Source organism: Oratosquilla oratoria, chromosome 9 (assembly GCF_046742065.1).
Source record: "Oratosquilla oratoria isolate Oo_2021 chromosome 9, ASM4674206v1, whole genome shotgun sequence".
Taxonomy (NCBI): Eukaryota; Metazoa; Arthropoda; class Malacostraca; order Stomatopoda; family Squillidae; genus Oratosquilla; species Oratosquilla oratoria.
The window spans coordinates 79,031,854-79,059,545 of record NC_134785.1 but is presented as its reverse complement, the minus strand read 5'-3'; the positions used below and the strand labels follow the sequence as shown (position 1 = coordinate 79,059,545).

Here is a 27,692-nt window from a genome sequence, read left to right as displayed (position 1 = left end):
GCCATTCAGGCATTATTGATTGACACCCATGCAAGAAATGCAATGTTATAAATGATAAATGTTATTATTTTTCAATTGATGAATGGAAGGGCAAGATGTTTATAATGCCTCTGTAGAATAGTATTTAATCAAGAGTACCTCCTATGAGAAAAATCAAATATACCTATATAATGGTGACTTGGGAAATATGATATTAAGCCTGGAATCCTGAACTGAAGGTTGGGAATTTTTCTCATTCTCTTAAATCTAATGGTTCTAGTCTATGCCTCCATCCGAACACATCCAAATTTTACCTAGTTGTATTTACCTAGTTGTATTTTGCGGGAAGGGGAGCTATGCTCGTGTTGTCCCGCCTTTGTATCTTGCAGTGTCTAGTTTGTTTTTAAACTCATGAATGGTTTTTGCGCATACTATTTCATTGTCCAGTTTGTTCCAAGTGTCCAAAACTCTATGAGGAAAACTGTTTTTCTTCAGTTCTCTTCTATAGCTATGTTTTTTTATTTTCTTTCCATGTCCTCTTGTGTTTCTTTTGTCCCAGTTAAGTAAGTTCTCACTATCGAGTACCTCTGTGCCTTTCATGATTCTGTAGATGGTCAATAGGTCACCTCTCTCTCTTCTTTGCTCCAGTGTCGGTAACTCCAGTTTAGCCAATCTCTCTTCGTATGATAGGTTTGCAAGTGCAGGTGCCATTTTTGTAGCTGCTCTTTGGATTCTTTCTATTTTCTTTATATTCTTTTTGGTACTGGGGGACCACAATGTCGCTGCATACTCTAATCTAGGCCTTATCAATGTAACCAATATTTTTTTCATCATGTCTTCGTCCAAGTATGTAAACGCCACTTTTATTGATCTTAGCAAATTGTAAGTCTCCCCGACAATTTTGTTAATCTGTATATCATAGGACAAGTCGTTCGTGATAATTACTCCCAAATCTTTTTCGGATCCTACTTTCTTTACTTCTTTGGTTCCAATTGTATATTTTCCTGATATTCTGTTTTTGCTTTTTCCAAACTCCATTATGCTACACTTCTTAGTATTAAAGTCCACTTCCCATTTCTGACTCCAGTTCCATACCCTATTTAGGTCTTCTTGCAGTGCTTCACAGTCCTCATGGGTGGAGTTACAGTACACTCACAGTACACTCTAGAAAATATGCAATTAAACAAAATTAATATTCATTTAAAGTTTCTGACTGTATTTGTGTTTTTTTTTTTCTTTGGTGATAGCTGTTGTGAGGAAAAAAGTTATACTAGTTGTGAGCTTTCCCTATGTGAAAAATTGTGGAAAAATAGTTTAAGCTAATGAAGAGACCTAGGGATCTTGAGATTAGGAAACCAACAACAGCCTTCGGATAGGACCATAAGTCACTTAGAGACTTGCTTGTTTGACATAATGTAAATTAATTTTGTTTTTTTGACATTACAGAAAAACAAGACCAGAAAATATCGTGGACTGTGATGAGTACAAATGTCCAGAGATTAAGTAAGTTTCTTCAATTCCTTGATGATATTTTCTTTTGTTCTACTTATTTTCTTGAGCTAAGCAGCCATTACCCACAAAACCAGGTGGCTAGATATTGGAGAAGAATGTCTTCACCATTTTCACTCCCATCACATGCATCTTTTTAACTCTCTTCTGTTTAAACCATTCAAACATTGCATTGCATTGCATATCTTTCCCAGCAGTACTGTCATTTCATCCCCAGTACACCCCTCTATTACTTGCTGGGATTCCCTCAATATTTGAAGTTTTGTATCAGGATACAGATGTCTGTTCACTTAAAATTGGAGTATCAAATTATATAATTTTATTTCCTAGGACTAGACTGGAAGTGAGTATTAAAGGAGAGAGACTGAAGGAAGTGGATAGTTTTAGATGCTTGGGTGAGAATGTGGCAGGAAAGGGAGGAGTGTAGGTAGAGGTAGAATGTAGATTGAGAGAAGTGAGTAAATGCCATGGTGGATTAAAAAGTGTAATAAGAAATAGACATTTGGGAATGGATGCTAAGAGGAGATCGTATTTACCTAGTTGTATTTTGCGGGAAGGGGAGCTACGCTTGTGGTGTCCCGCCTTTGTATCTTGCAGTGTCTAGTTTGCTCTTAAACCCATGAATGGTTTTGCGCACACTATTTCTATATCCAGTTTGTTCCAAGTGTCCACCGCTCTATGTGGAAAACTGTTTTTCTTCAGATCTCTTCTGTAGCTATGCTTTTTTATTTTCTTTCCATGTCCTTTTGTGCTTCTCTTGTCCCAGTTTAACAAATCCTCTCTATCAAGTATCTCTGTGCCCTTCATGATTCTGTAGATGGTCAGTAGGTCACCTCTCTTCTTTGCTCCAGTGTCGGTAACTCCAGTTTAGCCAATCTCTCCTCATATGATAGGTTTGCAAGTGCAGGTGCCATTTTTGTTGCTGCTATCTAGATTCTTTCTATTTTCTTTATATTCTTTTTGGTTCTGGGTGAACCTTATCAGGCCTTATCAGTGTGACCAATATTTTTTTTAATAATTTCTTCATCCAAATATTTAAATGCCACTTTTAATGATCTTACCAAGTTGTAGGATTCTCCGACAATTTTGTTTATCTGTTTATCATAGGACAAGTCATTTGAGATAATTACACCCAAATCTTTTTCGGATCTCTACTTCTTTACCTCCTTGGTTCCAATTTTATATTGTCCCAATATTCTATTTTTGCTTTTTCCTAACTCCATTCTAGCTACACTTGTTAATATTGAAGTCCACTTCCCATTTCTGACTCCAGTTCCATACCTTATTCAGGTCTTCCTGCAGTGATTCGCAATCCTTTTAAGTTTTTACTTTCCTTAACAGTTTGGCATCATCTGCAAAGAAGCTCATGTAACATTTCACATCATCATCCATGTCATTCACATAAATAGCAAACATTATTGGAGCCAATACAGATCCTTGCGGTACTTCACTGATCACCTCTTTCCAACCTGAATATTTTTCTCTGAGCACTACTCTCATCTTCTACTAATCAGGAAGTCCTCCATCCATTTTAGTAGGTTCCCTTGTATCCCTCCTATTTGTTCCAGTTTATTTAATAATTTTTTGTGTGGTACTTTGTCAAAAGCTTTTTGTAAGTCTAGAAAATCACAATCAGCCCATCCATTCATTTCTTGTACTATGTCTATTAATCTTGAGTAGAAACATTAAGTTTGTGGTACATGATCTTCCTTGTCTGAACCCAAATTGTCTTGGGTTCATTATATTGTCTTCTAGGTGTTTTACCCATCTATTCTTGATTTTCTCACAAATTTTGGCTATAGTGCTTGTTAGTGAGCCTGGCCTGTAGTTTGTTGGTTCTTTCTTGTTTCCTCCTTTATATATTGGTACAATGTTAGCATTTTTCCAGTCCTTTGGTATTTTTCCTTCTTTAAGTGAGCAACTTATTATGTTTGTATTTTGTCCGTTAATTCTTTGCATTCTTTTAGAATTCAATTTGCAATTCCATATGTGCCATGTGATTTCCTGACTTCAAGGTTTGATAGATGTTACATTATTTCTTTTTGTGTTATTGTTATCTCGCTCATGGGAGGAGATCGCCTTTCATTTCCTTCATCCCATTATTGTGCTTTCTCTCTAGTGAAAATAGATTTGAAGTGATTATTCATGACTTTGGCCATTTCTAATTCTTCTGTGTATTCTATATTCCCTTTGTGTAGTTTCACCATTTCCTGTTTGTTTTTAAGTTTACCATTCACATATCGATAGAATAGCTTGGGTAGCTCTTTCCCTTTATCTATAATATCCTTTTCATGATTCCTTTTTTCCTCTCTTCTCACTTTAACATACTCATTTCTATAGGTTATATAAACTTGCCATTTTCCAGGTGTTTTATCTTTTCTTCATCCTTTCCAAGCTCTGTCCCTTCTATCTTTTGCCTCGCTGCATCTTTTGTTGAACCAGCATTTAACCACTTCCATACGGTGATGCCTACATAGGCGTCATGAGGAGCAAGTGGGTACGCGATGATGCCGAAGTTGGCGTCTTGATTATATTTATTGTAGTCGTACCTACGTAACCTCCATTCTCTCTAAACTGGCTTCATCATATTTTCTATGGTTATCAAAATTCACGAGTGAAAGAGTACGAACGATTGAGCACTGACTTTATTTTTTATAAAGTGATTATTATGACGCAACATCGCATGTCGGGCAGCTAATGCTGCCAGACGTGCGATGTGCCCCGGAGTGAAGGGGTTAATGTACACTCTCTCTAACTTCTGTCTTGGTATGTGCCTATTCACCCCTTCATTATAATTATCCATCAAGGTATCCCATTTCTCCTCCACTTTTGTCTCTTCCATGTAAAATTTTCCCAGTGTGCATTCTGGAAGAATTTCTTTAGTTTTGCAAAGTCCGTTTTGTTGTACATCAATCTTTCCTATGCTTTTCATTCCTCTCCATATATATTTCTTCCTTTAGTTCAGTCTCAATGAGTATATGGTCACTCTTTCCAATTGGTGTCTTGTATTGGATTTTATCCACTAGATTTAATATTTACAACAGAACCTGAAATTGTGGATAAAATCCAATCTTTCTTTTCATATGAAAATGGGAAACGTCAACAGGAAAAGAAAGATTGGATTTTATCCACAATTTCAGGTTCTGTTGTAAATATTAAATCTAGTTTTGATGGCTCCTCATTATTTCTGTATCTGGTGTTTTCACTGACCCACTGAGTCATTGTATATTCCATGGTCATGTCCAGTAGGACATTACCCCACAAGTCTTCTCCTCTCACTATCATGTTCTCCCAACAAATTTCTTTGCAATTGAAGTCCCCAATAATTACCAGATTTCCCCTGGCCATTAGTATCTCATTTAATGATTGCCATGTATCTTTTAGCATTTTCATATTCTTGTTCTCTTTCCAAGTGTTCGTTTTTGGGGGCACATAAGTCACCACAAAATTTCTACTTTTCATGTTCTTGTCTTCAACTTTTACCATAATCAGTTCTACATTACCTTTGCCCTCCGCAATTTTTGTCACATTCAAGTTTTTCTTGGCCAAGAACATGATTCCTCCTCCCTGTTTCTTGTCTCTCTTTTTTAATCCAGTAATTGTATATTCCATGTCCAACATGGATGGTATTTCACCCCTTAGTTTAGTCTCCACAATTCCCATTATGTCTGGTTTTTCTTCTAGCAGGTAATCATTAAGTTCATTCAGTCCTGAAATTAATCCGTCGATGTTGGTATTGGCCACTTTCAATTTTCTTCTTTCTCCTTTTTTTTTTTTTTTATGTTGATTACTCTCCAATAGAATTCCTTGCTTTCAGTCTCCATTCTCTTCACATTTTTTTCTTTGCTTCATCTTTTAGTGTCTTCTCTTTTTCTAATTCCTCAATACTCATTTCTCTTTTTATCCATATCTTTATCTTTAGGGGTCGATTTCTATCCTTAGAATAGTGACCAATCCTATATGCATCGTCTGAAGGAGTGATTGTGCTGACAGCACTGTATGGGGCAGAAACATGGAACATAAGAGAGAAAGAGTTTGAATGTGTTTGAGATGAAATGCCTGAGAAGTATGATAGGGTTACTAGGCTGGATAGAGTGAGAAATGAGGTGAGGAGGAGAACGGGGGGTAGAAAGGGAGTTGGGAGATAAGGTGCATGAAAAAGTATTGGGATGGTTTGGACAAATGGAAAGAATGAATGAAGACTAGTAAAAGAGGTGTGGAAGGAGTAAACACGAGGGAGCAACCAAGGATGAGATGGATGGGGTAAAAGGGGCTTTGGTGAAGAGAGGAATGTCTGTTGAGGGAGGACAGGAGAAGACAGAAGACAGGGGTGAGTGGAGAGTGGTTGTATATGGATGATGTGATGCATGAGGTGGAATGGGTGGTTGATGGGAGGGTGAGGGAGTATGTGTGAGAAAAATTTGACACAGCCCTAAGGGATTTCTCTCCATCTCCTTTTCTGCATGAGGGGACAGAGAGGGTGGTCGACAATTTAATGAAGCGGCCTTGCTGTGGATGTGCTATGTCTTGCAACACTGCCTCTGACCCAGGGCAGTGGACAAGATACAGGGATGACCCATCATCCAGGAGGTGTCAAGATAAGAGAGTGGAGGGGAGTGGAATGTGATAGGGATGGAATGGGTGTGAGTGGTTTTTATGCCTTTGTTTTTTGGCTACCTCCCTTATAAGGGAGAAAAAAGCCTTTGGTATATGTATGTATGTAGGACTGGAATTTGTGAAGTTGGAGAGCAAGTTTGAATACAAAATATCAGGCAACCTTGTTCATAAAAGCAGAAATTGTTAAGCTATGAAAAGGATAATAATGCTTTGATAGATAAAAAGGATCAGCTCAGTAGAATAAAGGAAAATGGTGCAAAGATCAGGTGAAATGAAATAGAGATTAATGCATTGTTGAAGGATGGAGAAAGGGAAAGAATTGATTGATTGATCTGTATATGTTCACTTTGTAGTATGTTCAGGGTATGTTTTTGTGTGGAGGAGGATAGGGAGGGATTAAGTTTGGCAGTGGGAGGTGCTAAAAAAATGATGGAAATGGAACTGGCATTAGCTAGACCCATCCTTGACTATTATGGTACAATTTTGGTATCCATTCTATAGAATTGATACCAGTTCACTAGAATCAGTACAGAGGAGAATTACCAAAATTATACATCGGCTCCGAAATTTACAATAGAAGGACAGGCTTAGGCATCTTAATTTACACTCTGGAAAGACAGAATGCAGGGTGATCTAATATAGGTGTGTAAGTGGATCAAGGGCTTTAATGAGGGGGATGCAGACAAGGTCATCCTATTGGATTTGAATTGGACAAATTTAGGATTGGGAAGGAAATAGGCAAGAATTGGTTTACCAATAAAGTGGAGTGGTCAGTGAATGGAATAGACTTAGTAACTATGTAGTGAGTGCTGAAACTGTCACTTGTGTTAACCCATGCATTGGAGCCTTTTTTTTTTTTTAACTGCTTGAATCAACTCAAAATTATGTAAAACCAACAAATCTTGCTTATTTTGATTCACCTTAGCCTAGAAGTGGAGAAATTGAGTCAATTTTTTCAAGATATGTGTGCAAAAGTTTGGTAGAACATCCATAGACTTTCCTTCGCTCCTCACACGGGTTGAACAAGGTCGTATTTTTTCGGGGAAGCTTTGTTAGAATTTCAGAGAGTGAAGGAATTTGACATTTATGATGTTTCAAGTCAATGTACAGTCACCCATAATAGTCTGACACTTATGGAAAACATGTTTATAAATAGTTTTTGTGGATTTTTTGGCAAATATTTATCACTTTGATCATCTGATAAATATGTGGTCACATTTTTTGGGGGAAGCTTTGTTAGAATTTCAGAGGGTGAGGGAATTTGACATTTATGATGTTTCAAGTCAATCTACAGGTGCCCATAATAGTCTGACACTTATAGAAAACATGTTTATAAATAGTTTTTGTGGATTTTTTGGCCAATATTTATCACTACGTTATGTGGTAAATTGATTCTTCAGTATCTTTTTCTCATAATTTCATGGAGCATGAGTGATTGAGGTGTTTCTTATTGTTTTGGTAAATGTTTTAGTAAACATCCATCACACCATTATTACCCGACCACATTTTGTATTATGCATTTATCATGGAAATTGGCAGACAAAATAACTGGTTCTATACGTCTGAATATGTAATAAATAGCACCTACCTAACTGTCGAAGTACAACCTCACCTCCTCATACTTGATTTCATACACCAGAATCACCAAAATTACATCCTAACTGCCGATTTTATACCCCAAGTTACCCCCGAAAAATTGCTGCCAGGGTTGTCAGTTTTGCCAATAAATAAATAAAGAAAAAATAGTTACCTTTTATAGCCAATGGATATGGCTACTTGGTCATTACCATAGATTTGACCCTTGACGTAATGACTATTTTTGGTGATTTTTTTTAAATTGCGGCATATGACATATGTCACTGACACTTAATCCATAAAACAATTGCAGCATATGACATATGGTGCTCATGCTGTAGGGGTTAAGAAAAAGTTAGACAACTTTATGGATGGAGATGATAGGTGGTAATGTACATGGAATTGCTTAGTGTAGGCCTTATTGTGTCTTGCAATCTCCTTCATTCTTATGTTCTTGTGGTTTGGATACATGGAAAGAAGGAATGAAAAAAGATTAGCAAAAGAAGGGTGGAAAGCAGAGGTAGATGGAGTGAACTCCAAGGGACAATGAAGGTGAGATAGATGGATGGGGTGAAAGGGACTTTGAACAAGATTGGATGAGGGGACTGGGAGGGGGGATGAGGGGATAGGAAGGGGGATGAGGGGATGGGGAGGGGGGAATAGGGGACAGGGAGGAGGAGTCATTGTGTAAGTGAAGTGACTCTGCTTTGGATGTGCTGTGTCTTGCTGCATTGCCTTTGACCAGGGCAGTGGGGAGGAGACAGGGATAACCCTTCATCGAGAGGATCTAAGATAAGAGGTTGGTGGAAGGGAGTGGAATGGGTGGGAGTGTGTGCATGCCTTTGACTTGACTACCTCCCTTGTAAGGGGGAAGAAGCCCTTAGTATATATAGATAGTGTATTTGGGTGTATGCATTGTGTGCTGGTTGCAGTTCCAATAACTTGTGTATTTACCTCGTTGTATTATACGGGAAGGGGAGCTATGCTCATGGTGACCCATTCTTGTATCTCGCAAGATCAAGTTTGTTCTTAGATTCTTGTATTGTGTTTGCACGCACTATTTCTTCATCCAATTTATTCCATATATCTATCACTCTGTGTGGGAAGCTGTTCTTTTTCAGGTCTCTTCTGTAGTTATCCTTTTTGAGTTTCTTTGCATGTCCTCTTTGTTTTCCTCTGTCCCACTTTAATAGGTCCTCTCTATCAAGGCATTCTTTTCCTTTCATAATTCTGTAGATGGTTAGTAGGTCCCCTCATTCTCTTCTTTGTTCCAGGGTTGGCAATTCCAGTTTGGCCAGTCTTTGTTCATATGTCAGGTTTGAAAGTGTTGGGACCATCTTTGTTGTTGCTCTTTTTATTCTTTCTAATTTTCTTGTATTCTTTTTTGTACTGGGTGAACAGATCAGTGCTGCATATTCCAGTTTTAGCCTTATCAGTGTTTGTGATATTTTCTTGATCATTTCCTTATCCAGGTATTTAAAGGCCACCTTTATTGATCTCAACAAATTGTATGTTTCTCCGACTATTTTATTTATATGTTTATCTGGCGACATATCTTTGGTGATGATTACTCATAGGTCCCTTTCAGAATTTACTTTCTTTACTTCTTTTCCACCAATTTTACACTGTCCTGATATTTTCTTCTTGCTTTTTCCAAATTCAGTTATACAGTGGTACCTCTACTTACGAAATTAATTCGTTCTGGAAATTGTTTTGTAACGTGAAAATTTTGTAAGTAGAAACGCTTTTTACCCTATAAATGCCCTAATCGGTTCCAAGCCCCTTAAAAATTGGACATAAATTTTTGATAAATTACAAAAATGCATCAAAACCTGTAACAAATACATGTTAGAATTAAATTACTGCACAATAAACATAAAAATGAGAGTTGTACATAATGTAAATAATAAATTTTTTTTTTTTTTTTTTTTTTTTTTTTTTTTTCATTTAATTTTTCTCTTGTTTTAACTGCTATCGTTGTCACCTTTCGCCTTCTTCGGTTGAGGTTCACTCTCAGTAGTGGTTTTTGCCTGACGTCTTGTAAAGAACAGATCCAAGGTCATTTGCTTTTGTCGGCTTTTAACAATCTTTCAAAAATGTGCAAGACAAACATCATCATAGTGAGCGATAGCCCGACTAGTGAACACTTTTTCTGGGTGATTCTTTTCAACAAATTCCGAAACTTCATAGAATTTTCCTAAAATGTCTTTTATTCGGGCTGTCGGAATAATGGCTGCCTCCTCTTCGTCTTTACTGAACTCCTCCTGCACTGCTGTGTGTTGCATCGCCTCCAACTCCCTCAGCTCCTCCATCAAAAGCTCGTGGTGCTCCTGAATCAACTCGTCGATGTCCTCGTCATTCACCTCAAGCCCCATGCACTTTCCCAGCGAAACAATTTCGTCAACTTCAGGCTCAACTTTACCCTCCAACTCCACCACGAACCCCTCAAAATCTCGTGGGGCAACAGCATCGGGCCACAGCTTTCTCCAAGCCGCATTAAGGGTACGCCTGGTCACCTCCTGCCAAGCCATGACGATTATCTTGAGGCAAACAATAATATCGAAATGCTGCTTCCAAAACTCACGAAGGGTAAGCTGGGTGTTTTCAGTGATGTCGAAACACCTCTTGAACAAGTGTTTCGTGTAGTTTCTTGAAGTTCGAAATGACTTCTTGGTCCATGGGCTGGAGGATAGAGGTGGTGTTAGGTGGGAGGTACAGCACCTTAATAAATGAGAACTCCTCCAGGATATCATCTTCGAGGCCGGGCAGGTGGGTAGGTGCATTATCGAGAATGAGGAGGCACTTGATGGGGAGATTGTTCTCCTCTAGGTACCTCATAACAGCAGGGCCAAAAACCAAATTGACCCACTCAACAAAAAATTGTCTGGTAACCCAGGCCTTGGCATTGGCCCTCCATAGCACCTGAAGTTTTTCTTTTAATATTTTGTGGGCCTTAAATGCTCTGGGATTTTTGGAGTGGTACACCAGCAGGGGCTTGATTTTACAATCCCCACCGGCATTGGCACAAAGGGTAAGTGTAAGGCGGTCCTTCATGGGCTTGTGGCCTGGCATTTTTTCTCTTCTACTGTGATGAAGGTACGGCGAGGTATCTTTTTCCAAAAAAAAGGCCAGTCACGTCACAATTAAAAACTTGCTGTGCAACGTAGCCTTCATTGATCACCAATTGTTCAAATTTTCGCACAAATTCGTCGGCCGCTTTCTGGTCGGCGCTAGATGCCTCGCCATGCTGAACAACAGAGTGAATTCCAGTCCTCCTTTTGAACTTCTCGAACCACCCACGTGATGCCTTAAACTCCTGGTGTGGTTCTTGCGCCGAAGTTCCCTCGCCTGCATCTATCTTTACGAGCTCATTAAAGATGGCGGTCGCCTTTTTGCAAATTATGGTCTCGGTCACTGTGTCTCCAGCTATCTCTTCCTCCTTTATCCACACGAGTAACAACCTCTCCATCTCATTGTTTACTGCCGATCTCCTCTTCAAAATGACAGAGAGGCCTTTGGAAGGAGTTGTAGCTTTTAGGGCTTCCTTTTGTTTTAATATCGTGCCGATCGTAGATGGATTACGGCCATATTCTTTGGCGAGATCAACCAAACGCATCCCTTTTTCGTACTTTTCTATTATCTCTTGCTTTGTTTGTATGGACAAAACAACTCTCTTCTTCTCACCACTTGTCTCCATTACTTTCTTTGGGCCCTTAGTGAATAAAAGTTAATACACACACGTAAAGTTGCAATAAACACTAACAAAAGCTGACGGAAAACTGTCCGAACACTTCGTGCTTTACCGAATTTCGCTAGTGTGAGACTGAGGCTTCGGTTATCCTTGTGGGCCGACGGGAAAATGAAGAGGATTCTGGGTATACACACATACACACAGAGGTCCCTCCTAGCCAATGGGATGCCAGGAAGATGCTGGGCAATAGCCTGTGGCAGAGCAGCTCGGACGTGCCATTTTCAAACCAAGATACAGGATGCTACAAGTATGTTTACATTCGGTGGACTCTGGGAGCTGTGAGTAGCAGCGCGTATTTTGACATTTTCGCCTTTCGTATCCTGAAATTTCTTTTGTAACAAGAGGCAATATTTTTTTCGAAGAAGTGTTTCGTAACCTGAAAATTTCGTATGTAGAGCCTTTCTTAAGTAGAGGTACCACTGTACTGCACTTCTTTTGCTCCACTCTGAGACTGTTCAGATCCCTCTGCAATGAGTCACAGTCTATTTCGGAGTTTATTCTCTTTAATAATTTTACGTCATCCGCAAAGCAGTTCATGTAACTTTCAATGCCTTCGCCCATGTCATTTACATATATAGCAAACATTATCAGAGGTAGTACTGATCCCTGTGGGACACCACTAATTTCTTCCCATTTTGAATATTTGTCTCTGAGCACCAATCTCATTTTTCTTCCATGTAGGAAGTCCTCCATCCAATTCAATAGTTTTCTATGTATGCCTCCTATTGTTTCCAGTTTGTATAGTAATTTTCTGTGTGGTACCTTATCAAATGCCTTTTGTAAGACCAGGAATGCACAGTCTGCCCAGCCATTCGTTTCTTGCAATATATCTATCAATCTTGAATAGAAACAAATTAAATTAGTAGTACATGATCTTCCTTGTCTGAATCCAAATTGCCTCGGGTTCAGTATATTATTCTCCTCCAGATATTTTGTCCATCTATCTTTGATGATTCTCTCGCAAATTTTAACTATTGTACTCATTAGGGACACCAGTCTATAATTTGTTGGGTCTTCCTTATTTTCCCCTTTATATATCAGTACTATATTGACATATTTCCAGTCTCCTGGTAGTTTTCCTTCTTTGAGTGAGCATTCAATTATTTTGTATATTTTTCCTGTTAGTTCATCTATACATTCCTTCAGTATCTAGTATGCAGCCCCATCCAGGCCATGTGACTTGTTAACATCAAGCTTTAATATTTGATTCTTTATTTCATTCTGAGTAATGTTTAATTTCTTCAATGGAGGAAATCTTACTTCAATTCTTTGATCACAGTTCTGTAAATATTTTTCCTCTTTGGTGAATACAGATTTGAAATGTTTGCCCATAGTATCTGCCATTTCTATATCTTCTGTGTATTCTCTATTACCTTGACGTAATTTAAGTATTTCCTGTTTATTTTTTAGCTTGCCGTTTACATATCTATAAAATAATTTTGGGTTGATCTTTACATTTATCTATTGTCCTTTTCATAATTTGTGTTTTCTTCTCCACGTATTTTTACATATTCATTTCTTAGTTTGGTGTATATTTTCCATTGTGGAAAGCTATTCTTTTTCAAATCTCTTCTGTAACTGTCTTTCTTAAGTTTCTTCTTTTGTCCTTTTGTATTTTTCCTGTCCCATTTTAGTAGGTCATCCCTATCAAGACTTTCCATCCCTTTCATATTTCTGTAAATGGTTATCAAATCACCTCTTTCTCTGCTTTGTTCCAGGGTTAGTAAATTTAGTTTGTCCAATATTTGTTCGTATGTCAAATTGCAAAGTGTTGTTGCCATCTTTGTCATTGCTCTTTGAATTGTCTCTAGTTTCTTTATGTTTTTTTTTTTTTTTTTTTGTACTAGGTGTACATAGTGATGCTGCATATTCCAATTTTGGTTTTTCTTTACCATTTCTTCATCCATGTAGTCAAAGGCCACTTTCATTGATCTTAATAAGTTAAAAGTTTCTCTGACTAATTTGTTGACATGTTTGTCTGGTGTCATGTCATTTGAGATAGTTACTCCTAGGTCCCTTTCCGAGTTTACTTTTTTAACTTCCTTTGTACCAATTTTATATTGACCTGAGATTCTATTTTTGCTTTTTTCAAATTCCATTATACTACACCCCATCTGGGGTATTGGCTGCTTGTTGTTATGACAAAGTAGCATGCAGTTGATACTTTAGGGTCTATATGGGTCTATAGGGTGCCCCTATGGACTAGAGCCACACATCATTTTGTCTGTGATAGAGGAGGACTCTGCTCACAGAGAAATTATGAAACTTTTATTATACTGCTACTGCCCCTCTGTTATGCTGTCCCCCAACCCCTTGTTGCTGTCTTGTACCATTTCTCTGAATTTCATTTCCTTGTTTTGCCTACCCTGTGGTGGGGGAAAAGAATGCTGCCACCAAGTATTCCCACTTGGATCGTAAGAGGCGAGAAAAATGGGATGGGAATTGGGACCAGGCATCCTCCTCCTTGTAGCCCCACAGGGGACATTCCTAAAAGAAGTAAAGGCATAAGAGGGTCTAGAAGTTTTCCAACCAGCACCCTAAAGTTTGGGTCTTTTAATGTGCGTGGATGTGGTACAGATGAGAGTAAAAGGGAACAGATAGATTTAAATGAGTGCATAGAGGGATTAGGGAGGAACGTCAATGTAGTAATATTGGGAGATCTTAATGCTATGGTAGGAAATTAACCAATTGATGGAGTGGTTGGGAAATGTGGAGTTCCAGGAAAGATTGGTAGTGGAGAGTTGATGGTGGAGATGTGCCTAGAGAGTTAATGATAGCAAATACAGATTTTTGGAAGAAAGTCAAGCATTAGTACACATGGGAGAGGATGGGGGATGGAAGGGTGGTAGAGTGTTAATGGACTATGTTGTGGTAGATAGGAGTATAATAGGGAGAGTTAAGGATGTACATGTTCTAAAGGGAGAGAGTGGAGGAATACCAGATAATTTTTTGGTGGAAGGTAAGTTAAGAGTGGAGGATAGATGGAGAAAGAGGAAAAGGACAAAAGGTAGGGAGGTTCTTAGAGTGAACTCTTTAAATGGAAAGGAAAAGGAGAAGGAGTACAAGAAGAAGCTGAGGGAGGAGTGGGAGGGAGTGAAGGATAGAGTAGAACTAGGAGTGGGAGGAGGAATGGGGATGGTTCAAGGTAGTAGTCACAAAGTGTGCAAAGATGGTGTGTGGAACAGAAAGACAGGAGGAAATAGAAGGAAGAGTAGTGAGTGGTGGGATGAGGAAACAAAGAAGGTTGTAGAAGAGAAGAAGCGAGCTTTCACAGATTGGTTACAAAATAGGACGAGGGAGTCATATGAGAGGTACAAAGAAAAGAAAAGAGAAGTAAAGCAAAAGGTAAAGGAGGCAAAGAGGAGAGCAGATGTGAAATGGGGAAAGAGTATGACAAATTTTTGAAAGTAATAAAAAGATGTTTTGGAAAGAAATTAAGAGATGAAGAGGAGGCAAATCAAGTAGAGAAGAAAAGGTAAAAGGTGCAGATGGAGAGATGATAATGGAAGAGAGGGCAGTAAGGGGAAGATGGGCAGAGTATTTTAGGGAGTTGCTAAATGTGAAGGAGGATAGGGAGGGAAAGATAGTTGCAGCGGGAAGTGCTAAGAAAATGACCGTGATGAGTGAGGAAAATGGAGGAGAAATAAGGAAGAATGATGTGAAAGCAGCAGTTTTGATGATGAGAGCGGGTAAGGTGCCTGGTCTGGATGGATGCCATGCAGAATGTCTAAAAAAAGGAGGGACAGTGATGGTGGACTGGCTGGTGAGGTTATTTAATGTTTGTTGGAGAGAGGGTAGAGTGCTGGAGGACTGGAGGAGTGCCTGTATAGTTCCACTCTACAAGGGAAAAGGTGATAAGTGGAAGAGTAGTAGTTTCAGAGGGATTAGCTTAAGTGTAGTTGGGAAGGCTTATGGGAGGATCTTGATTGAGAGGATTAGGAGAGAAACAGAGTAATTGGTGAGGAACATTGTGGATTTAGGACAGGTAGAGGTTGCATAGATCAGATTTTTGTGGTAAGACAGATATGTGAGAAAGCTATAGGAAAAAGTAAGGATGTTTTTTGGGGCTTTTATGGGTCTGGAAAAGGCATATGACAAGGTAGACAGGAAGGCACTTTGGGAGGTATTGCAGATATACAGGATAGGAGGAAAGCTTCTAGGAGCTGTCAAGAGTGTTTATGGGAGTAGAAGAGCATGTGTCAGGATTAGAAATGGAGAGAGTGAGTGGTTTGTGGTAAAGGTGGGAGTTCATCAGGGATGTGTTATGTCACCCTGGCTGTTCAACTTACACATGGATGGGGTGGTGCGAGAGGTAAATACAAGGGTGGTGGGTCAGGTATTGGAGATGTTGAAAGAAAATGGAGAAAAATGGGAGGTGAGCCAACTGTTGTTTGCGGACAACACTGCACTTGTAGCAGAATCAGAGGAGGGATTGAGGAAGTTGGTGACAGAGTTTGGGAGAGTGTGTCAAATAAGAAAGCTGAAGATAAATGTGTGTAAAAGTAAGATGAGATGTACAAGGGTTGAAAGTGGCAGCAGACTGGAAGTGAGCATTAAGGGAGAGCAACTGGAGGAAGTGGATAGTTTTAGATACTTGGGTGCAAATGTGGCAGGAAAAGGTGGAATGAAGGTGGAGGTAGAATGTAGATTGAGAGAAGTGAGTAAACGCCTTGGTGGATTAAAAAGTGTAATGAGGTATAGACATTTGGGAATGGATGCTAAGAAGAGATTGTATGAAAGAGTGATTGTGCCAACAGCACTGTACAGGACAGAAACATGGAACATAAGAGAGGAAGAGAGGAGTTTGAAAGTGTTTGATATGAGGTGTCTGAGAAGTATGATAGGGGTTACTAGGCTAGATAGAGTGAGAAATGAGGAGGTGAGGAGGAGAACAGGAGTAGAAAGGGAGTTGGGAGATAGGGTTGGTGAAAGAGTATTAGGATGGTTTGGACACATGGAAAGAGTGAAGAAAGACTAGTAAAAGAGGTGTGGAAGGCAGATGTGGAGGGAGTGAACATGAGGGGGCGACTTAGGATGAGATGGATGGGGTGAAGAGGGCTTTGGGGAAGAGGGGAATGTCTGTTGAGGATAGACGGGAGAGGACAGAAGACATTGGTGAATGGAGAATGGTTGTATATGGATGATGTTGTGATGCATGAGGTGGAATGGATGGGGGGTGGGGTGGTATGTGTGAGAAAAATTTGACGCAGCCCGAAGGGATTTCTCCCTATCTCCTTTTCTGCATGAGGGAATGGAGAGGGGGGTCGCCACTTTAATGAAGCAGCCTTGTTGTGGATGTCTGTCTTGCGACACTACTTCAGACCCAGGGCAGTGAACAAGATGCAGGGATGACCCGTCATCCAGGAGGTGCCAAGATAAGAGGGAGGGTAAGGGCGGAGGGGAGTGGAGTATGTTAGGGATGGAATGGGTGGGAGTGGTTTTTATGTCTTTGTTTTTTAACTACCTCCCTTGTAAGGAGGAAAAAAGCCTTTGGTATATGTATTATATTACATTTGTTAATGTTGAAGTTCACTTCACTCTTTTGACTCCATTTCCAGACATTGTCCAGGTCTTCTTGAAAAGATTTGCAGTCTTCCTCTGTATGAATATTTACTCTGTAATAGTTTTGCATCATCTGCAAAGAAGTTCATATAACATTCCATACCTTCATCTGTCATTTATTTAAATAGCAAACATTATCAGAGCTAATACAGAGCCTTGAGGGACTCCGCCTATCATATCTTCCCAATTTGTGTCCTTGTCTCTAAGTACCACCCTCATTTTTCTTCTGTTCAAGAAATCTTATATCCACTCCAATAATTTTCTTGTATTCCACCTGTTATTTAAATTTTTCTTAGTAGCTTTTTGTGTGGTACTCTGTCAAAAACCTTTTGTAAGTCCAAGAAAGCACAATCTGCCCATCCATCTCTTGTATTATTTCTATTAATCTTGAGTAAAAGAATATTAAATTTGTAGTACATGATCTTCCACTTCAAAAACCAAATTGTTTAGGGTTTAGTATATTGTTCTCTTCCAAGTGTTTAATCCAATTATTTTTAATAACTTTTTTTGCATATTTTTGCTATTGTGCTTGTAAGGGACACCGGTCTATAGTTTATTGAATTTTCTTTGTCTCCTTTGTATATTGGTACAGTATTTACATTTTTCCAATCTTGTGGTACTTTACATGTCTGGGGTATTTGGTGCATGTTTTATGGCAAAAGTACCATGCAGTTGATACTTTAGGGTCTATATGGGGTGCTCCTATGGACCAGAGCCACACATCATTTTTGTCTGTGATAGAGGAAGGTTGCTCATAGAGAAATTATGACACTTTTATTATACTGTGACTGTCCCTCTGTTATGCTGTCCCCCAAGCCCTTGGTACTGTCCTGTACCATTTCTCTGAATATTCATTTCCTTTTTTCACGTACCCTGTGGTGGGGGAAAAGAATGCTACCACCAAGTATTCCCACTTCAGTCGTATGAGGCGACAAAAAACAGGATGGGGGTTAGGACTAGGAATCTTACCTGTAGCCCCACAGGGGAATTAAAAAAAAAAAAAAAAAAAAAAGGCATAAGAGGGTCTAGGAGTTTGCTGACCCGTACCCACAAGTTTGGGTCTTTTAATGTGCGTGGATGTGATACAGATGAGAGTAAAAGGGAAGAGATAGGGAGTATATTTGTGAGAAGAAAGATGGATGTGTTGGCATTGAATGAAGCTAAGTTGAAAGGGAGGGGTGAGTGTGAGTTTGGGATTGGTTCTCAGGAGTGAAGAGGGGACAAAGGAGAGAAAGGGTGGCTATACTAATAAGCGAAGAGATAGGTAAATGTGTAGTGGAGTGGAAGGAGGTTTCTTCAAGGTTAATGAATATGAACCTGGGAAGGGAGATGTATTTACCTAGTTGTATTTTACAGGATGAGAGCTATGCTTGTAGTGACCCATTTTAATATCTCTCCGCATCCAGTTTATTCTTAAAATTGTGTTTAGTTTTGGCATTCACTGTTTCTCCATTTAGTTTGTGCCAGACATCAATCACTCTATGTGGGAAGCTATTTTTTTTTCAGGTCTCTTCTATAAGTGTCCTTTAGTTTCTTTTCGTATCCTCTTGTTTCTCATCTGTCCCACTTTAATAAGTTGTCTCTATCAAGAATTTCCATCCCTTTCATAATTCTGTAAATGGTCAATAAATCATCTCTTTCTCTTCTCTGTTACAGTGTTGACAGATGTAATTTCTCCAATCTTTGTTCATATGTCAGATTTGACAGTGTAGGTGCCATTTTTGTCACTGCTCTTTGGATTCTTTCTAATTTTCTTATGTTCTTCTTTGTGCTGGGTGCCCACAATGTTGTGGCATATTCTAGTTTAGGTCTTATCAGTGTAACCACTATTTTTTTAACCATCTCCTCATCTATGTATTCAAAGGCCACTTTCATTGATCTTAGTAAGTTAAAAGTCTCTCCAAATAATTTATTGACATGTTTATCAGGTGTCAAGTCGCTTGTTATGATTACTCCCAGGGCCCTTTCTGAATTGACTTTTTTGACTTCGTTTCCAGTATTATATTGACCCAATACTCTATCTTTGCTCCTTCCAAACTCCATCATGCTACACTTGTTGAAGTTCATCTCACATTTCCGATTCCATTCCCATAATTTGTTTAGGTCTTCTCATAGCGATCTGCAATCCTCCATTTTTACTCTTTGAGTAATTTGGCATCATCAGCAAAGAAGTTCATGTAACAATTTACTCCTTCATCCATATCATTTATATATATGGCAAACATTAAAGGAGCCAATACAGAGCCTTGCGGGATGCTACTAACATCTTCCCAGTTCGAATTTTTATCTCTAAGTACCATTCTCACTTTTCTTCTAATTAAGAAATCCTTCATCCATTCCAGCAGCTTACCTTGTATTCCTCCTATTATTTCAATTTTTCTTATTAATTTTTTATGTGGTACCTTATCGAATGCCTTCAGCAAATCCAAGAAGGTGCAATCTGCTTAGCCATATCTTTCTTGTATTATCTCAATTAATCTCGAGTAAAAGCAGATTAGGTTTGTGGTACACGATCTTCCACTTCTAAAGCCAAATTTTTTAGGGTTTACTGTTTTATTTTCTTCCAAGTGTTTGGTCCATTTATTCCTCATGACTTTTTCACATTTTTGCTACTGTGCTTGTAAGGGATACCGGTCTGAAATTTGTAGGATCTTCCCTATTTCTTCCTTTATATATTGGTACTATGTTTGCATTTTTCCAATCTTGAGGTACCTTTCCTTCTTTGTGTGAGAAGTCTTTTATCTTGTATAGTTTGTCTGTCAGTTTGTCTACTACACTCTTTCAGTATCCAATTTGCAATTTCATCTGGTCCATGCGATTTCCTGACATCTAGTCTTTTATTTTCATCTCTTATTTCTTTTTGTGTTACCTTTATTTCTTTCATTTTGGGTGATGTTTCTTTTTTTTCCATCTTCCCAAAATTGTGAACTCTCAATTGTAAAAACTGACCTGAAATGTCTGATCATGACTTCTGCCATTACTGTGTCATCTATACATTCTTTATCTCCACGTAGTTTCACTATTTCATGTTTATCCTTTGGTTTTTCATTTACATATCTGTAGAAGAGATTAGGTGTATCCTTACATTTGTCCATATCTTTTTCATAATTTCTTTTTTCTTTCCTGTGTTTATTCACATATTTGTTCCTAAGTTTTATATATGTTTGGCATTTGGATGTTTTTTTTTCTACTTTTTCCAGGCTTTGTCTCTTCTGTCTCTAGCCTCACTACACCTTTTGTTATACCAACACTTTATATAAATCTCTTTGTTTCTTTTTTGCTATATATTTGTCAATTCCTTCCTTGTACTTTTCTTTGAATATGTTCAATTTGTCTTTCCTCTTTAGAGAATTTGTCCCAGTTAGTGTTTAGGAAAATTTTTCTTAGTTTTTCAAAATCCGTTTTGTTGTACATTATTCTTCCTTCTCTATGCTTATCATTCCTACCCACATTGTTCTGTTCTTTTAATTCAAACTCTATTAGTATATGGTCACTCTTTCCAATTGGTGTTTTATACTCCATTTTGTTCACAATATCAGCTTCAGAAGTTAATATTAAGTCTAGTTTCGATGGTTCCTCATTGTTTCTATATCTAGTATTTTCCTTAACCCATTGTGTTAGGGTGTATTCGATGGTTATATCTAGTAGGATGTTGCTACAATGATCTCCACCTTTTACTATCATTTCTTCCCAGATTATATCCTTTGCATTAAAATCACTCACGATTTCTATGTTTCCATCCTCTTTAAGTAACTCGTTTAGCACATTCATTGTGTATTCCAGTAACTTAGAATGTTCTCTATCTGACCAAGCCTGTGTTTTTGGTGGTACATACACTGTTACAAATTTTCTGTTTTTCATATTTTTGTTTACAATTTTGATCATAATTAATTCTACATTGCCTTGGCCTTCATTTATATTTGTCACATTTAGACCCTTTCTGGTCAATATCATGACACCTCCTCCCTGCTTGTCTGTTCTATTTTTCACCCAGTGGTTGTATAGACCTTGTCCCACAATGCTTGTTGATATAATTCCTTTCAGTTTTTTCTCCACAAGGAAAAGAAAGAAGTAAAGCACAAGGTAAAGGAGGCAAAGAGGAGAGCAGATGTGAAGTGGGGTAAGAGTATGACAGAAAATTTTGAAAGTAATAAAGAGATGTTTTGGAAAGAAATTAAGAGAGGAAGAGGAGGCGAATCAAGTAGAGAAGAAAAGGTAAAAGGTGCAGATGTAGAAATAATAATGGAAGAGAGGGCAGTAAGGGGAAGATGGGCAGAATATTTTAGGGAGTTGCTAAATGTGAAGGAGGATAGGGAGGGAAAGATAGTTGCAGTGGGAAATGCTAAGAAAATGACCGTAATGAGTGAGGAAAATGGAGGAGAAATAAGGAAGGATGAAGTGAAGGCAGTTAAGATGATGAAAGCAGGTAAGGCACCTGGGTTGGATGGATGCCATGCAGAATGTCTGAAAAAAGGAGGTACAGTGATGGTGGACTGGCTGGTAAGGTTATTTAATGTTTGCTGGAGAGAGGGTAGAGTGCCGGAGGACTGGAGAAGTGCCTGTATAGTTCCACTTTACAAGGGAAAAGGGGACAAGTGTGAATGTAGTAGTTTCAGAGGGATTAGGTTGTTAAGTGTAGTTGGGAAGGCTTATGGGAGGATCTTGATTGAGAGGATTAGGAGAGGAACAGAGGGAGTAATTAATGAGGAACAGTGTGGATTTAGGATGGGTAGAGGTTGTGTGGATCAGATTTTTATGGTACGACAGATATGTTAGAAAGCTATAGGAAAGGGGAAGGATGTTTTTTTGGGCTTTTATGGATCTGGAAAAGGCTTACAACAGGGTAGACAGGAAGGCACTGTGGGAGGTTTTGCAGATATACGGGATAGGAGGAAAGATTCTAGGTGTCAAGAGTTTTTAAGAGAGTAGTAGAGCATGTCAGGATTAGAAATGGAGAGAGTGAGTGGTTCGAGGTAAAGGTGGGACTTTGTCAGGGATGCGTTATGTCACTCTGGCTGTTCAACTTATACATGGATGGGGTGGTGCGAGAGGTAAATGCAAGGGTGGTGGGTCAGTTATTGGAGATGTTGAAAGACATACATACATATACCAAGGCTTTTTCCCCCTTACAAGGGAGGTAGCCAAAAAGGGAAAGGCATAAAAACACTCCCACCCATTTCATCCCTACATACACTCCACACCCCTCCCACCCTCCCTCTCATCTGAGCACCTCCTGGATGACGGGTCATCCCTGCACCCTGCCCACCGCCCCGGGTCAGAAGCAGTGTCGCAAGACACAGCACATCCACAGCAAGGCCGCTTCATTTAATCGGCGACCCCCCCTCTCCGTCCCCCCTTGCATATAAGGAGAGGACGGGGAGAAAATCCCTTCGGGCTGCGTCAAAATTTACTCACACATACTACCCCACCCCCCACCCCCCGCCCATTCCTCCTCATCCAATCACAACATCATCCATATACAACCATTTTCCACTCACCTCTGTCTTCCGTCCTCTCCCTTCCTTCCTCAACAGACATTCCCCTCTTCCCCAAAGCCCCCTTCACCCCATCCATCCACCTCATCCTAGGACATCCCCTCACGTTCACTCCCTCCACATCTGCCTTCCATACCTCTTTTACTAGTCTTTCTTCACTCATTCTTTCCATGTGTCCAAACCATCCTAATATTCTTTCATCAACCCTATCTCCCAAATCCTTTTTCACCCCTGTTCTCCTCCTCACCTCCTCATTTCTCACTCTATCCAGCCTAGTAACCCCCACCATACTTCTCAGACACCTCATCTCAAACACATTCAAACTCCTTCTCTCTTCTTCTCTTATGTTCCACGTTTCTGCCCCATACAGTCCTGTTGGCACAATCACTCCTTCATACAGTCTCCTCTTCGCATCCATTCCCAAATGTCTATTCCTCATTACAGTCTTTAATCCACCAAGGCATTTACTCGCTTCTCTCAATCTACATTCTACCTCCACCTTCACTCCACCTTTTCCTGCTACACTTGCACCCAAGTATCTAAAACTATCCACTTCCTCCAGTCGCTCCCCCTTAATGTTCACTTCCAGTCTACTGCCACTTTCACCCCTTGTACATCTCATCACCTTACTTTTACCTACATTTATCTTTAGCTTTCTTCTATCACATACTCTCCCAAACTCTGCCACCAGCTTCCTCAATCCCTCCTCTGACCCTGCCACAAGCGCAGTGTCGTCCGCAAACAACAACTGGCTCACCTCCCACTTTTCTCCATTTTCTTTAACCATCTCCAATCCCTGACCCACTACCCTAGCATTCACCTCTCGCACCACCCCATCAATGTATAAGTTGAACAGCCAGGGCGACATAACGCATCCTTGACGAAGTCCCACCTTTACCTCAAACCACTCACTCTCTCCATTTCTAATCCTGACACAAGCTCTACTACTCTCATAAAAACTCTTGACAGCTCCCAGAAGCTTTCCTCCTATCCCATAAATCTGCATAACCTCCCACAGTGCCTTTCTGTCTACCCTATCATAAGCCTTTTCCAGATCCATAAAAGCCAAAAAAACATCCTTCCCCTTTCCTATAGCTTTCTCACATATCTGTCTTACCACAAAGATCTGATCTACACAACCTCTACCTGTCCTAAATCCACACTGTTCCTCACCAATTACTCCTTCTGTTCCTCTCCTAATCCTCTCAATTAAGATCCTCCCATAAGCCTTCCCTACTACACTTAACAGGCTAATCCCTCTGAAACTACTACATTCACACTTCTCCCCTTTTCCCTTGTAAAGAGGAACTATACAGGCACTTCTCCAGTTCCCTGTGGTTGGGGAAAAGAATACTGCCACCAAGTTTCCCACTTGGATCATAAGAGGCGAGAAATAAGGGACGGGGAGAGGGACTAGGCATCCTTCTCCCTGTAGCCCCACGGGGCACACATCCTAAAGAGAAAATGTTGAAAGAAAATGGAGAAAAATGGGAGGTGAGCCAGCTGTTGTTTGTTGACGACACTGACACTGTACTTGTGGCAGGATCGGAGGAGGGATTGAAGAAGATAGTGACAGAGTTTGGGAGAGTGTGTGATATAAGAAAGCTGAAGATAAATGTGGGTAAAAGTAAGGTGATGAGATGTACAAGGGTTGAAAGTGGCAGCAGACTGGAAGTGAGCATTAAGGGAGAGTGACTGGAGGAAGTGGATAGTTTTAGATACTTGGGTGCAAATGTGGCAGGAAAAGGTGGAGTGGAGGTGGAGGTAGAATGTAGACTGAGAGAAGCGAGTAAATGCCTTGTTGGATTAAAAAGTGTAATAAGTAGTAATAGACATTTGGGAATGGATGCTAAGAGGAGACTGTATGAAAGAGTGATTGTGCCAACAGCACTGTATGGAGCAGAAACATGGAACATAAGAGAGGAAGAGAGAAGGAGTTTGAATGTGTTTGAGATGAGGTGTCTGAGAAGTATGATAGGGGTGACTAGGCTAGATAGTGTGAGAAATGAGGAGGTGAGGAGGAGAACAGAGGTGGAAAGGGAGTTGGGAGATAGGGTTGATGAAAGAGCATTAGGATGGTTTGGACACATGGAAAGAATGATTGAAGAAAGACTTGTAGAAGAGGTATGGAAGGCAGATGTGGAGGGAGTGAACATGAGGGGACGTCCTAGGATGAGATGGATGGATGGGGTGAAGGGGTCTTTGGGGAAGAGGGGAATGTCTGTTGAGGAAGAACGGGAGAAGACAGAAGACAAGTGTGAATGGAGAATGGTAGTATATGGATGATGCTGTGATGCATGAGGTGGAATGGATGGGGGGTAGGGTAGTGTGTGTGAGCAAAATTTGACGTAGCCCAAAGGGATTTCTCCCCATCATCCATATACAACCATTCTCCATTCACCTCAGTCTTCTGTCCTCTTCCGTCCTTCCTCAACAGACATTCCCCTCTTCCCCAAAGCCCCCTTCACCCCATCCATCCACCTCATCCTAGGACGTCCCCTCATGTTCACTCCCTCCACATCTGCCTTCCACACCTCTTTTACTAGTCTTTCTTCACTCATTCTTTCCATGTGTCCAAACCATCCTAATACTCTTTCATCAACCCTATCTCCCAGCTCCTTTTCCACCCCTGTTCTCCTCCTCACCTCCTCATTTCTCACTCTATCTAGCCTAGTAACCCCCATCATACTTCTCAGACACCTCATCTCAAACACATTCAAACTCCTTCTCTCTTCTTCTCTTATGTTCCATGTTTCTGCCCCATACAGTGCTGCTGGCATAATCACTCCTTCATACAGTCTCCTCTTAGCATCCATTCCCAAATGTCTATTCCTCATTACACTCTTTAATCCACCAAGGCATTTACTCGCTTCTCTCAGTCTACATTCTACCTCCACTTTCACTCCACCTTTCCCTGCCACATTTGCACCCAAGTATCTAAAACTATCCATTTCCTCCAGTCGTTCTCCCTTAATGCTCACTTCCAGTCTACTGCCACTTTCACCCCTTGTACATCTCATCACCTTACATTTACCCACATTTATCTTTAGCTTTCTTCTATCACACACACTCCCAAACTCTCTCACCAACTTCCTCAATCCCTCCTCCAATCCTGCCACAAGCGCAGTGTCGTCCGCAAACAACAGCTGGCTCACCTCCCACTTTTCTCCATTTTCTTTAACCATCTCCAATCCCTTGCCCACTACCCTAGCCTTTACCTCTTGCACCACCCCATCCATGTATAAGTTGAACAGCCAGGGCGACATAACACATCCTTGACGAAGTCCCACCTTTACCTCGAACCACTCACTCTCTCCATTTCCAATCCTAACACAAGCTCTTCTATTCTCATAAAAAGGCTTGACAGCTCCCAGAAGCTTTCCTCCTATCCCATATATCTGCATAACCTCCCACAGTGCCTTCCTATCTACCCTATCATAAGCCTTTTCCAGATCCATAAAAGCCAAAAAAACATCCTTCCCCTTTCCTATAGCTTTCTCACATATCTGTCTTACCACAAAGATCTGATCTACACAATCTCTACCTGTCCTAAATCCACACTGCTCCTCACCAATTACTCCTTCTGTTCCTCTCCTAATCCTCTCAACCAAGATCCTCCCATACGCCTTCCTACACTCAACAATCTAGTCCCTCTGAAACTACTACATTCGCACTTGTCCCCTTTTTCCTTGTAAAGAGGAACTATACAGGCACTCCTCCAGTCCTCCGGCACTCTACCCTCTCTTCAACAAACATTAAATAACCTCACCAACCAGTCCACCATCACTGTACCTCCCTTTTTCAGACATTCCTCATGGAAACCATCCAGACCAGGTGCCTTACCTGCTTTCATCATCTTAACAACTGCCTTCACCTCATCCTTCCTTATTTCTCCTCCATTCTCCTCATTCATCACTCTCATTTTCTTCGCACTTCCCACTGCAGCAATCTTTCCTTCCCTATCCTCCTTCACATTTAGCAACTCCCTAAAATATTCTGCCTATCTTCCCCTTACTGCCTTCTCTTCCATTATCATCTCTCCATTTGCACCTTTTACCTTTTCTTCTCTACTTGATTCGCCTCCTCTTCCTCTCTTAATTTCTTTCCAAAACATCTTTTTATTACTTTCAAAATTTTCTGTCAAACTCTTACCCCATTTCACATCTGCTCTCCTCTTTGCAACCTTTACCTTTTGCTTTACTTCTCTTTTCTTTTCTTTGTACCTCTCATATGACTCCCTCGTCCTATTTTGTAACCAATCTGTGAAAGCTCGCTTCTCTTCTACAACTTTTTTGTTTTCTCATCCCACCATTCACTACCCTTTCTTCTATTTTCCCCTGTCCTTCTTGTTCCACACACCATCCTTGCACACTTTATGACTCCCTCCTTGAACCATCCCCATTCCTCCTCCACACCCAGCTCCACTCTACCCTTTATTCCCTCCCACTCCTCCTTCAGCTTCTTTCAATACTCCCTCTCCTTTTCCTTCTCATTCAAAGAGTTCACTCTAAGAACCTTCCTACCTTTTGTCCCTTTCCTCTTCCTCCATCTATCCTCCACTTTCAACTTACCTTCCACCAGAAAATAATCTGATATTCCCCCACCCTCTCCCCTTAGCACATGTACATCCTTAACTCTTCCTATCATAATCCTATTTACCACTACATAGTCCATTAATACTCTACCACCCTTCCCTCCACCACCCTCTCCCATGTGTACTTATGCTTGACTTTCTTCCGAAACACTGTATTTGCTATCATCAACTCTCTAGACACATTTGCACCATCAACTCTCCACTACGATTCTTTCCTGGAACTCCACATTTCCCAACCACTCCATTGATTGGACCATTTCCCACCCTAGCATTAAGGTCTCCCAGTACTATTACATTGACATTTCATCCTAAATCCTCTATGCACTCATTTAAATCTATCCAAAAGGCCTCCCTTTCTTCTACACTCTTCTCACAGCCAGGTCCATATGCACTTACAAAGACCCACATCTCATTCCCCAATTTCACCTTCATCCACATTATCCTTGAGGAAACCTCCTTCCACTCCACTACCCGTTTACCTATCTCTTCACTTACTAGAATAGCCACCCCTTCCCTCCCTCGCCCTCTCTTCACTCCTGATAACCTCCCACTTACACTCCCAAACTTACACTCACCCTTCCCTTTCAACTTAGTTTCACCCAAAGCCAAC

The 27,692-nt window shown here is 40.1% G+C and overlaps 1 protein-coding gene across 2 annotated transcripts in view; it reads left to right on the top strand.

Moving 5' to 3' along the window:
- Window positions 1–27,692, top strand: part of LOC143028637 (integrin alpha-IIb-like) — a 641,228-nt gene that overhangs the window by 523,705 nt on the left and 89,831 nt on the right. For both annotated transcript variants that reach the window (XM_076191051.1, XM_076191050.1), the window contains exon 22: window positions 1,426–1,482. In XM_076191051.1, the coding sequence (XP_076047166.1) occupies window positions 1,426–1,482 (57 nt within the window). The remainder of the gene's footprint in view (window positions 1–1,425; window positions 1,483–27,692) is intronic.